General features: G+C 43.8%; 1 protein-coding gene across 1 annotated transcript in view; it reads left to right on the forward strand.

Moving 5' to 3' along the window:
* The first annotated feature begins 2,506 nt into the window (after positions 1–2,506).
* The window catches only part of ELOA (elongin A), a 69,273-nt gene continuing 58,544 nt past the window's right edge, over positions 2,507–13,235 (forward strand). The window contains exon 1 of the mRNA XM_068268800.1: positions 2,507–2,637. Coding sequence (XP_068124901.1) covers positions 2,566–2,637 — 72 coding nt within the window. The 5' untranslated portion in view covers positions 2,507–2,565. The remainder of the gene's footprint in view (positions 2,638–13,235) is intronic.

Raw genomic sequence — 13,235 nt, forward strand, 5'->3', positions numbered from 1 at the left:
CTTGCCCTCGTCTCTAGTTCCCTTAAAAGTCAAATGCCTGTGCTACTATGATCTGCAAAAGAGCTTGGATATGCTTTTTGAATTGGATTGCAGCTAGTTGAAAAAAAGCCTATGGGCTCTTTCTGCTTAAAAGTGCGAATGCAGTGTTGCAATCACTATTTTTTGTGCACTGTTCTGTGCTTTAGCAGCACTTGCAATTGGCTGTTATAGCAGTGTATTGCAAGTGCATGGAAAACACAGCTTGCAGCGGTTTCCTGCACTGTAGGGATACGAAGTGCACTGGTGCAAAAAGGGCACTGCAATTTAACATGCTAATCTTGGCACCTTTTCAATAGGCCAAAAAAAAAACACGAGCGCTCTTATTGAATTGAGCACAGCTGGTGGAAAACAGCCCTTGGGGACTGTTTTCACTGAAGGTGCCCAGACATAGTACAATTTTTTTTTTATTTTAGTTTATTTCGTTCAAATATAAAGATCTTTTCCAATGTTGCAATTTTTATAGAAAAGGATAATTGTTCTGTTGATTGAAAAAATAGATTCTTCAACTTTCATTTGATTCTTTTGGTCAAAAAAGGAAACCAAATGTTTTTATTGTACTGTGTATAGATACCATAGGGCTGACTTTTTTTTACGATTTCATGCACACAAATAAGAATCTGGAATCTCACCCTATTTAAAAGGGTTCTGTGGATTGTTAAAAACAAAAACTGATACTTGGGCCTTTTATTGCCCCCCTGCAGCTGTCATGTCCTGCGCCCTCCGATCCACTGGTCCATTATTTTTCTAGACTAATAATGCTCGCTCATGTCTCCAGGAGCTTACTGCAAAGGCACAATAAGCTCCTGGAGATGCAGTGGGAGTGAGCACGCACACTCTTGCGCAGTTGTCTTACGGCTAAGTGGACAGGTGGTGGGGATAGAGTATCGTAGCACAGTGTGGGACATGACAGCTGCAGGGGGCTGATAGAATCCCCAGGTAAGTGTCAGTTTTTGTTTTTTACTCCACAGAACCCCTTTAAGGGTACCTGAGATAGGAGTAATGTTAGTATGTATACTCTACCTGGGGTTTCCTCCAGCACCCTGAGGTCTGTGGGCTCTTTTGCGGTCTTCCTTCTTGGCAACCCAGTAAAGTTGTAATTGCTCCCAGCATTGTCTGGTTAGGTTCTGCGTGGCAAGGACATGCTCCCGTGCAGTTGCTGAACATTCCAGAGCATGGGAGTGCAATGGGAGGTGTGTGTGGCTGGACAGAATACTGGGAGGGGAGCTATTACAATTGAGTGGAGCTGCCAGAGGGGACAGTGAAGGGGCCCTCAGAGCTCATGGGGTTGGAGGAAGTCCTAGGTAAGTACAAATACTGCAGTTTATCCCTGCTTCAGGTTGTTTGACTCAATAGGTGGCTTACAAACTTGCATGTAAAGATTTTGAAGCATAGCTTTAGCAATCTGGACAAAGGGTCTGAATTTTCTTAGCCATGCATGGTCCAGCAACATGGATTCATGGTAAAATGTCAGTGTCTGTCATGGAGATGGCTGGCTAGAGGAAAAAGGCCTTCAAACTACAAAATGAGACTTTAATGTAAAAGCAGGGAGGTAGGTATCCAGAGAAGTGTTACAGTTTGTAAAAATGTTTGCAATATCAGTTTTAGCAGTGGTGAGTTATATTGAAGAGTGAGCACACTTATTTTCTAGCGTAATTCTAAGTATTTCTTAGCAGGGGCGTAGCAATAGGGGGTGCAGAGGTAGCCACCGCATCGGGGCCCTTGGGCCAGAGGGGCCCCGAAGGGCCCTCTCTCAACTACAGTATTAGCTCTCTATTGGTCCTGTGCTGGTAATAATTACTTCTACAGATACTTTGAATGGTAGTGATCACTAACAAACTGTTTCCCATCCCCTTCTTGCACCTCTGACACTGTAGTTGCCATTGGCAGGTTTTGGTGCGACGTATCAATTGTTATGTATAGAGTGCTTGGGGGGCCCCATTGTAAAACTTGCATCGGGGCCCACAGCTCCTTAGCTACGCCACTGTTTCTCAGCATTGCTTTTTAGTAGGTCTTTTACTCTTATGATTTTGGGTCACCATGAGCTGTTTAGGTATTCTATTAAGCAATGCTTTGGGAATAAAGCACAATTAAGTTCTGCTCGCTATAGCAACCTCCTTCCCACCTGGGCAAGTGGGAGCTGGTAATTGTGGGTCTTAAAGCACTTCATGCTATTTCTGTCACCAACGCAGTGTACTGTTGCCAAGACAGTGCTTTCCCCAAGGAAACTATTGAACTGATGTACCGTAAAGGCACAAGTGTTTCACCTATAGGTGTTTTAATGGGAAGACATGCGCAGTAGATACGCTAATTGGCATGTTTTGATGAGTGAAGCTGCACGTGTGCAATTGTTAGATGTATAAAAGTGAATATTTGCCAGTAGTTAAGGTGGCAGCCGCTCGCGTGCGTGTGAGGTTGGCTTATAGCCACGTAAGGATCTAACATCCGGTAACCTTAACCAAGATGGCGATAGAAGCTAGTGGAAATGAAATAAAGTAACTTCCGGTTGCGCGTCTCCCAACACTAAAGATGGCGGAATCCGTGGTGGAAGTTGTGGGGAAGCTGCAATCCAGACTGTCGGCCAGTGCTGAACCGAAGAAGGTAGTTTACGTGAGCGATATATGCGAGTGAGTGAAGGCAGTGTAATGCGTGAGAGGAATGGGCGGCTTGTGTGAGCGATGCGGTGTGTGAGCAGGTGCCGCGCGGCTGCTTGGTGCATGGAGTCAGGCTGGCACTCTGGCGTGTCGCTACAGCTGTGTGCAAGGAGTATTGGAAGCTTGGCACTCATGAGGCCATTCATTTAGGCCTGCTGAGCCAACCATATACTAAATCTTACCTTCGTCATAAGGTCGCGGTTGTCTTGCTAGTTGCCTTTTTACAAATCTGTAGCACAACAAGCTTTTGGCAACTGAGACTCTGCGTGCAGCGGCTTACATTGGAATCTTATAACTCATTCATGGAAATTACAGCACAGCTCGTATAAGGGATTTATTACAAATGTGTAAATTGACATGTTGGTTAATGTAAATGTAATTAAACATTTTTGTGGTAGTTGATGAATTACAAGCACAGAACTAATTTGATTCAATCCCTATTCCGTTTAATACCTTTTGGCTTTTAATTTTAGGTTTTGTAGATGTTACAACTTCTTTCTGCCTGTGTGCTTATGTGGCTGAGCCTAGTACACACAAGGCAATTTTCTGTGACTTCTGCCTAGTCCTATTTGAGCCCAATCAATGCAATCGAATTTGGGTAGTTATCAACGGAAAACCTGTCCCTAGGAGTTTACCTCACAACATGCACATCTACAGTGCCAGTGAAGCATACTTTCATTAAACTGTATACTCGCATTGGACATCTAATGCTCAATGTGACTTTTGTTACTGTTGCAATCCCCTTGTGATGTGTAGTCTGTGAAAGGACCCTGGGGGTCTTTTTCCCACTACCTTGCGATTTGATTCCGATCACCAAACGCAAGGTACATTATACTAATGGAAATGGCAGCAGCAATGTCCATTAGTGCCACCTGACTGTGTTGCGATTTTGGTCCAAGCGCAATCATCCTGCCGCGTTTTAGATGTGATTGAGCTCTACTATACTGAGTATAGTATCGCAATTGCATGGTGGAAATTGAAATGTGCTCGCGTTTCATAGTGGAAAAGAGCCCTAAAGGTGTCCATACATCAGGTGGCCGATCAACCAACCAATTCGATTTATCAAATTGGTTGAAAATCTGTGCTGCCAAGTGCAGGCCCGACAGACGATGCGACCAATGTAGGGCTAAAATTGGTCGAGTTAGTTTATCGCACCTGATGCAAGATGTTGGGCTGAAGTTGGTTGATCGGGTGTGCGGCAGTATGGTGGCTGATTTTGGAACAAATGACGAAACCCCTGCCATTTCCCCCCTACTGTATAAGTGTGCCACCATGTGTGCATTTATACATTACCTGTCCTGTGTCAGCCTCCACGCAGTGTCCGTATCCTCCGGGTGTCTCCATGCACGCCACTGGCGCATACCGCTTGTCATGGATACTGCGTGGAGGGTGAAACAGGACAAGTAATGTATGAATGCACACAATGGGGAGGGGGGGGGGGTGGACAGTGGTGGGCTCAGCCGATTTCCTGAAGATTTCACGCTGAAATTGTGAAATTGTATGGGAATCGGCCTGCAGTATATGGCCAGCTTTGACAAAGAAACTAATCTTTAACCTCCCTGGCGGTATTGAGTTATACAAGTCAATTCAAAATATGCTGTGAACAGTATTGATGTGCATAAACATCTATACAATCCTGCACTGTATACTAGACCCTTGCTTGACACATTTTAGCAAGTTACAGGTAAAAAAAAAGTTTTGAAAGTTAATTCACTTTTTGCACAGAAATCCTGGGGAAATTGAACTCCTAGGGAGGTTGATCAGATTTGATTAGAGATAAATTTGTCTTTGAATCTGCCCATTATCTTCTGATGTATGTCCACTTTAATTCTTCAACTGTTCTGAGTTGATTCACTTGACCATGATAATTTCTTCTATGAACAAGATGACGTGCAGTAGAATGTTGCAATTTCTATTTACCGTGGTCATTATTGCAAATGTCTGTCCATATAAGCAATACATCTAGCCTCTGAGTGGCAAAAGAGTAATTCTAAAAACCATGCACCACTGCAATATGTCTCAAACAATAATACATTGTACTACTACGAGCCAAAGTAGCATTCATAAAGCAGGGAAGGGAAGAGGGCTAATGAGCAGGGTTCTCCCCAGGCTCTTTTAGCCGGATGGTCCACCCGGCTGTTATCTGCTCACCCCCTCCTCTGCTATAAGCAGAGAAGTGCCAGTCCTTCATTCTCTCATCTCGACCCACCCGGCTATTTTTTCATACCACCCGGCTGGAAAAAAATTCTGGGGAGAAAACTGAAGAGTATAATGTCGCATGATGGCCATAGTTGGTACACCTAGTATCTCAAAAGGTGACAGCCAAAACTGACCTTACTAAGTAAAATAGAATAATCCAAAAGTGGTATAGAAGTCTAGAGTGTGTACAACTGTGCATAGCAGAGACCCCCTTAGCAACATGGAAAGACTACCCAAAGCTAATAACCTTTATTGTTTCAAATCTAATATGAAGTGTGCACCAAGCTTGTCAGAAAAAAAATCCTAAAATGTTGCACTAAAAATTTCATTACTGCCTTTGAGGTTTGCTTCTGTGTCTTTTAGGCTTCTTTCTCAGTAGGGCGTTGTGTTTTGATGCAACGTTAAAGTCGCAAAGCAAATTACAACTCAATGCCCCCCAAAAGTCGCAACACAACTTAATGGCCTGTTATAGTCGCATACAGGCAATGAAAAGTATGCTTCCAAGTCATTACTGAGCATGTGCAAACAGTCCAACGCAGCTAATAACGTGTATAACGCACAGCATGCAGCACTTTCTAATAACTCTACACGTTACACACAATCCTAACGTGTGCACTGTGAATGTCGCATAGACTTGGTATTGCTGTGCGACTTTTAGGGGGCATTGTGTTGTAATTTGCGTTGTGACGTAAACGTCCCATCAAAACGCAATGTCCTACTGTGAAAGAGGCCTTAAAGAGAAACTCCGACCAAGAATTGAACTTTATCCCAATCAGTAGCTGATACTCCCTTTTACATGAGAAATCTATTCCTTCTCACAAACAGACCATCAGGGGGCGCTGTATGACTGATATTGTGGGCTGTGGAGTCGGTACAAAAATCCACAGACTCCGACTCCTCAGTTTAGGATTCCTCCAACTCCTCTAATTTGCATATTACAATCTTGTTGATTGAAAGTATGTAACCTGAAATTTGTCTCTTAACTGCCAACGCTTAGGAATTTTAAAAGGCAACTGAAGTGAGGATATGGAGACTGCCATATTTATTCCCTTTAGTCATAGACTAAAACTAGTCCTTGGTAAAAGTACTTGTAAAAGGTACAGACCAGAACAAAAACTTCTATCAGGCCCTAGGCAATGTAACTGTGGGTACATGTAAGAGTGATGTGCAGGAACTCTGCAGGGGGAATAAGGAGATTTTTCCTCTATTACACATTCTTCATGCACAATCTGAACCAGGTTTATGGGTGATAGACAACACCTCTGTGTTCAATGTGCACAACATTCTTAGTGGATTCCCTGCAGCTCTGTGGAGAGTGCATATGTAGAGTATAGTACTACTGTGTAACAAAGTAAACCTGAGACAGATAAAATTTTAGACATACCTGGGGCTTTGTCCAGCCCCCTTCAGGTTAATCAGTCCCTCGCTGTCCTCTTCCACCACCTGGATCTTCTGCTGTGAGTCCAGGTACTTGAGGCAGTCTGACGTAATGCGCATGCACACACTCTGCCGCCAGGAGCGTACTACACCTGCGCAGCACTATTGCGCAGGTGCAGACTGCTCCTGGCTGTGGAAGCGGCATGCGGCCGGACTGCGCTGACTGGCTGAATTACCAGGACTCATAGCAGAAGATCCAGGTGGTGGTGGTGGACAGCGAGGGACTGATTAACCTGAAGGGGGCTGGAAGAAGTCCTAGGTATGTATAAAACTTTTCTTTTCATCCTTCTCAGGTACCATTTAATTTGTACTCACCAAACCAAATTTTAACATATCAAATTGATTTCATGAGTAAAGAGAGTGCGTACATTTGCATAAATCAGAATCAACGCAGAATTATTTCCATCTCATTGACCATCTCTATTAGTGACACGGCTACACATCAGGCTTTATTCTTACAGCATAGATGTTATTTAGTGTATATGTTAAGGCCAGAAACCCCCCCCCCCCCCCCCCCCAAAGGCTCGCTACATGATAGCTGCTGCTCAGCGGCATCCCCCCCGCCCGCTTTGATCGCCTTCGGCGATCTCCGATCAGGAAATCATGTTCAAAGAACGAGATTTCCTGGAGGGCTTCCCCCGTCGCCATGGCGACGGGGCGGGATGACGTCACCGGCGTCGTGACGTCTTTGGGAGTCACGATCCACCCCTCAGTGCTGCCTGGCACTGATTGGCCAGGCAGCACTCGGGGGGGGGGGGGGGGGGGGCGTAGCGTATAGCGGCGATCGAGTGCGGGCCGGCAGCGATCGGTGTGCTGACGCAGCTAGCAAAGTGCTAGCTGCGTTCAGCGAAAAAAAAATAAATAAGCAAATCGGCCCAGCAGGGCCTGAGAGAACCTCCTGCGCAGCTTGCCAGGAAGGTTAAGCTCACTACACACATCCCGGTCTACATGGAAGTAGTAAAAATGACCAGAGTCTAAATACTGACTTTGAACAGATTAAGCATGATTCACAAAGCATTTTCACCTGTTTTCCTCTGTTTTCACCTATCTATGTTACTTAATGTAAGAAAGGTAATATTGGAATGAAGTTAATCAGGAACAACTTAATTTGAGTCATTATTTTGCTTGGAAATGTGTTGAAAGGTTATTTTCATAAATTAGGTGATAAGTCATTTATGAGATGTTTTGTGAATAGAGCTCGTGTAGGTATGCTCTCATACTGCATATAGGTGGTAAAATTGGCCAGTCAAGATAAGATGTGTGTACTTTGCTTTACTTGTAGCCACTGTAAGGCCAGAAACCCACTAGGAGCGTTTTTCTGAGCGCTTTGCAAATTTGAAAGCTCTTGCTAATGTAATGCTATGGGTGTGATCGCACTTGAGCGATATGATTTTATAAAAATCCCCCATAGCATTGCATTAGCAAGAGCTTTTTCAAATCGCTAGCGATTACAAATCACCCCTCGTGGGTTTCTGGCCTAAGGCCTTTTTTCCACCCACTGTTGAGCTGTGTGCTCAGCAAGCAGTTACCAGGCCGCAGTGAGCAGTTGTGAGAGTTTGAGAGGCATTTCACTGTCTGTCAACAGTCCATGGAAAAGAGGCCTAATGGTGCCCATACATGGTTCAATTTTTTTTCATCCAATCTTACCATTTCTATGTAGTATAAGGGTAAATTAAGTGAATATACTGAAAGGATAATATAGGCAGTTGCCTTATATTACATAGAATTGGTAAGATTGGATAAAAAAAATTGTACCATGTATGGGCACCATAAGGCTATGTGTCTATTTCGAATCAAGAAAAGTTTATTCGCCAACTACAGTGGTGCCATACTCTGAATTGCTTGTGGTGCACATGGCTTTGGTAGAAATACTCAACATTTAACCGTTATGGCTACAGTTTCACATACTAACAGTATCAACAAATAGCGTTATACATGTTACAGCTACAGTTTTGCAAATAACCATTCTGGCAATAAGACAATACAGTGACCTCTTTGCAGTAGTGTGTGTCAGATTAACACAAGAAAAACACCTGAGTCAAGTGTGGTGGGTGCAGGCAAGGAGGTAAGAGTCAGAAGTCAGTGGTATTGAGCAGTAGAACTGCCTGGGGGAAGAATGAGTTCCTGCGCCTGGTGGTTTTGGATGGGATAGTACGGCAGCGTTGGCCAGATGGGAGAAACTCAAAGAAGCAGTTGCTAGGATGAGAGGGGTCACATGAAATCCTGGAGGCCCTTTTCTTCATCCTAGCAGTGTGAAGGAGATCGAGAGGTGGCAGAGGCGATCCGATTTATCTTTTCTGCGTCCCTGATGATTCTTTGCAGCTTATGTCTGTCACTGGCTGTTGTGCCAGCATACCAGACGATGACTGAGGAGCAAAGTATAGACTCCGTAGTGGTGGTGTAGAAGCGGATCAGCAGCTCACGAGGCATACCAAACAAATTTTAGGAAAAATGGCCTCTGCTGTGCCTTATTCCTCCTAATGTTGATGGTCTTTTGCCCCCATCTAAGGTCAGTGGGTAAGGTTGTGCCAAGGAACCAGACAGATGGTACTCTAGAGACTTAGGTCCCTCCTATGTTGACTGGTGGGAGGGTTCTTCCTGAAATCAACAATTAGCTCAACAGTCTTTGTTGTGTTGAGGGCAAGGTGATTGTTCTTGCAACAGTTACAGATTCTCTCTATTTCACTACGATAATCATGCTCTCCGTTCCTGCCGATAAGAACGATGATTGTCGTGTCATATGCAAATTTGATGACCTTAACGGAGCCCCTAGAGGAGGTACAGTTATTGGTGTACATGGAGAATAGAAGCAGGGACAGTACACACCCTTGAGGTGCTCCTGTATTGGTGAATTTCATGCTGGAGGAGCAGTTGCCAAGCTTGACCTGTTGTGTTCTGTTTTGTGAGGAAACTCTTGACTCATGTGCATAGTGTGGGGTCAACACCGAGCTGCACCAGATTATAGATCAGGGCGCCCGGGCAGATCGTGTTGATGGCAGAGCTAAAGTCCAGGAACAGGATTCTGGCGTAAGTGGGGCTTGTGGAGGTGCTCCATTATGTATGCCAGGCTGACATTGATGGCATCCTCTATGGACCTGTTGGCCCTGTATGTGAATTTGAGTGGGTCAAGCAGTACATCGGTGGTGCATTTGAGGTGAGCAAGGACAAGCTGTTCTAGAACCTTCATGATAGTGGGTGTTAGGGCCATGGGTCTGAAGTTGTTAAGGTCTGTGCTGCCTGGCTTTTTGGGGACTGGTACAATTGTGGACCTCTTGAGACAGCAGGGGACAGAATCTTTATTTCTTTCAGTTTCCCCACATGCAAATTTGGTTGTGATATTACAGCTGAAATGAATAGGCTGCAATGAAATGAATAAATTGCATTCTTGCATTGCAACAAGTGGTGGTATTGTTTTGGGAACGCATGTCGGCACAAGTGGAACCTTGGCTTAAACCACCTGTCATTTGGATGTGGAAAAGGATTGTGTGCACACATTCACTTTTGATTGGGCAACGATTGGCCAATTTTACCTCTTCCATGCAGAATAAGGGCCAGCATATTTTGAATACTATGAACAGAGTGTGTAGGGTAAGTTCTTATACTACATAGAAGTGGTTAAATTGTCCCACAAGAAGTCTGGCACTTGGATGTAAGTAAATAAAGCAGATTCTTCACCCAATGTACTGACAGAATACGGTCATAATTCACTCTTTACAAATCCCAGCCAATCTGGTCTGAAGTGGCTGATGGTAAGTTTAGATCCTGTCAGTTGTTCTGAACTTGTACCATGAAATGGAATGTGACTAAATAGTGTTACTGTAAACTTTTATTTCTCAAAATGAAAACAATACAGTAGCAAGAAAAAAATATTTAAACTCTTTGGAATTATATGAACTTCTGCACAAATTGGTCATAAAATGTGACCTGATCTTCATCTAATGCTGCATACACACTTGAGATAAAAGTCTTTTGGAAAAGGCAAGATCACAGACCAATTTTACCCCATTCCATGTAGTATGAGAGCCATACTGTACACAGACTATTCTATGGAGCTGAACTCCCCATCAGCTAAAATCTTTGCAAGATGCTGCACACACAGATGCTGCACACATTCAAAAGATAATTATCTGCAAAAGATCTCTTCCTGCAAAATGCATTCATAGTCTATGAGATCTGCAGATCCTCATACACACCTTGTTTAGCAGACTTCATCTGCATATCTCGCAATCATCTGCAGATCTGAAAATCCATCCTGGTGGATCTGATCTGCAGATTGCCTGTTAAACAAGGTGTGTATAGGCAGGAACAGATCTTTTGCAGATAATGATCTTTTGAGTGTGTACAGCATCTTTGTGTGCAGCATCTTGCAAAGATTTTATCTGATGGGGAGTGTAGACTGTGTAGAGTATGCTTATATACTACATGGAATGGGGTAAAATTGGTCTGTGATCTTGCCTTTTCCAAAGACTTTTATCTCAAGTGTGTATGTAGCATAATGACATCTAGGGCTTATTGGAGTGAGATGTCAGCTAGCTGGAGTCCAATCGATGAGATGATATTGGAGGTGTTGGTTACAGCTGCCCTGCCATGTAAAAACACACACCAGTTTTGGTTTACTTTTCCCAAGATGCATTACCAGGCAACTGGTATTGTTTAAAAGGAAATAAGTATTACAGCCTCCCTATCATTCTCACCTCGAGTTCACAACTTGAAACACTTGTTGAGATAATACTTTAGTAGTAGCCTTTTGTACAGAATAATGAAGACTAGCACTTAAAGTGTAAATAATTGTCATAATCCAGCTACCTTCCAACAGGCTGTATACGTAGGAAATAATCTAATGTTTTGCCACTGAAAGCATAAGGGCCCTTTCACAGGAGCAGTTGATAGGCAGTGAAATGCCCATCAACCTCTCACAACTGCTCACTGCTGCCTGGTAAATGCTGGCTGAGCACACAGGTCAACTGCCCATGTGAAAGAGAACTAAGGATCTGATCCAAAGGCTGGTACACACACTAGAGTAATGATGGCAAACCTTTTTAAAACCTAGTGTTAAAACTGAAACCCAAAACCCATGTATTTATCACAAATTGCCAACACTGCAATTTCACATGAATAATGATGCATAGGTAGCTAGAGGTAGCCCTCCAGTATAAGGAAGCCCTAGATACCCAAATGGCCCCCAGTATAGCTAGCCCTCTCAATATAAGTAGCCAGAAGAGCCCCCCCCCCCCCCCCCCAGTATATGTAGCCTACCCAGTAAAGGTAAGGTGGTTGGGCCCCCAGTATAGGTTGCCTCCCCAGTGAAGGTAGAAAGAGGGTCCCCAGTATAAGTAGCCAGAAGTATTCCCCCAGTATAGGTAGTCTGAAGTTAGCCCCCCACTCAGGCTGCATTTCCACTTGTGCGGTGCGAATCCATGCGAATTTTCATGGATGACGATGTATGCGAATTTAACCATGGCAGTGCTGGTGTGCTTTTCCATTGTTTCTATGCAAATTCGCATGAAAATTCGCATACCCAAACCTCATGCGAATTTCCTATTAAATACATTGTATGCGATTCGCATAGCGGTATGCGAATTCTGATGGCTCTGCCATGCGAATTTTTTCTGCACAGAAAAACGCAAAGGAATCCTGACAAGTGGAAACAGTCCCATTCACTTGTATTGCTATGCGAATTCGCGATAGTGGAAATGGGCCCTAAAGGTAGAAAGATGGGCCTCCAGTATAAGTAGACAGTAGTCCCCCATCAGTATAGGTAGCTAGATTTGATGCCTCTACCCATATGCAGAGTTACAGAGTGCAGGAGAGGTGTGGCATACCTCCCAGGGTTCCACTGATAATCTACTTTTCCATGTATCGCCATCTCTCCATACACCGCAGGTGGAGGTGGTATGTCACTTATCTCCTGCACTCCGCTCACTACTCTGCACTTCAGTGGGAACATTGTAGGTGGGCCTGCTGTGAAACCCCCTATCACTTGATCCCTATGCGCTGGCTAGGTTGATGACATGCATACCAACATAAGGGTTCATATGCAATTAACTTTTACTCCCGAGTTATTGCCTAAAAGTTAATTTTTATCTCTTTCAAATAACTTTAAATGATTTTACAAATAAAAAAGTACTATTATTGTACTACACAGGGATATGTGAGGGAGCAGGCTGGTGTTGTACTTTTTCTGGTTGAACTCGATGGACGTGTCTTTTTTTCAACCCAAATAACTGTCATTATTTTGAGTATTTTCTTGCTTGCTGGTGGTTTAAAAGGCATTTTATGTCAAGATGTGGAAATATCACCTAGGAGAAAATGCAGGAAAAATGAATTGCATGTGGGCCAAGGTGTTTTGAGCATCCCCTCTGGCATGCATGCCATATGTTTGCCAACACTACACTATAGTGCTCTCTGCTGAGGTGGTCGGTAAGGGCTGTCTTGGTCGAGGATCTAGTGTTAGTACAGTTGTTCTCTGAGGTCCACCAATCTTACTTAGGCCTTTTTTCCACGGACTGTTGATAGGCAGTTTAATGCCTCTCAAACTCTCACAACTGCGGCCTGGTAACTGCTTGCTGAGCACACAGTTCAACAATCCGTGGAAAAGAGGCCTTAATGATCTGGCATGCTATATCTTATACCTTGTGCACACCATGCAATTTCCCTTAAGATCAATGGGTCTAATCGATCATTTTTTTTTTATAGATCTGCTCGGATTTCCAATTTTTTATTTTTTTTATATCGAGTTTCTGATCACTTGTATACAAAATCAATTGGAAATCGGATCGGACCTTTCGGAAGTTATCAATTCAAACCTGTTGATCTAATGGGAAAATGCATACTGTGTGCCAGACTGGACTCACCAGGTGAGAGCCCTGTCTGCTGGGCCTGGTCTCTTGCAAACTGGGAACTCTTTAT

This window comes from Hyperolius riggenbachi, chromosome 2 (genome assembly GCF_040937935.1).
Source record: "Hyperolius riggenbachi isolate aHypRig1 chromosome 2, aHypRig1.pri, whole genome shotgun sequence".
Lineage (NCBI taxonomy): Eukaryota > Metazoa > Chordata > Amphibia > Anura > Hyperoliidae > Hyperolius > Hyperolius riggenbachi.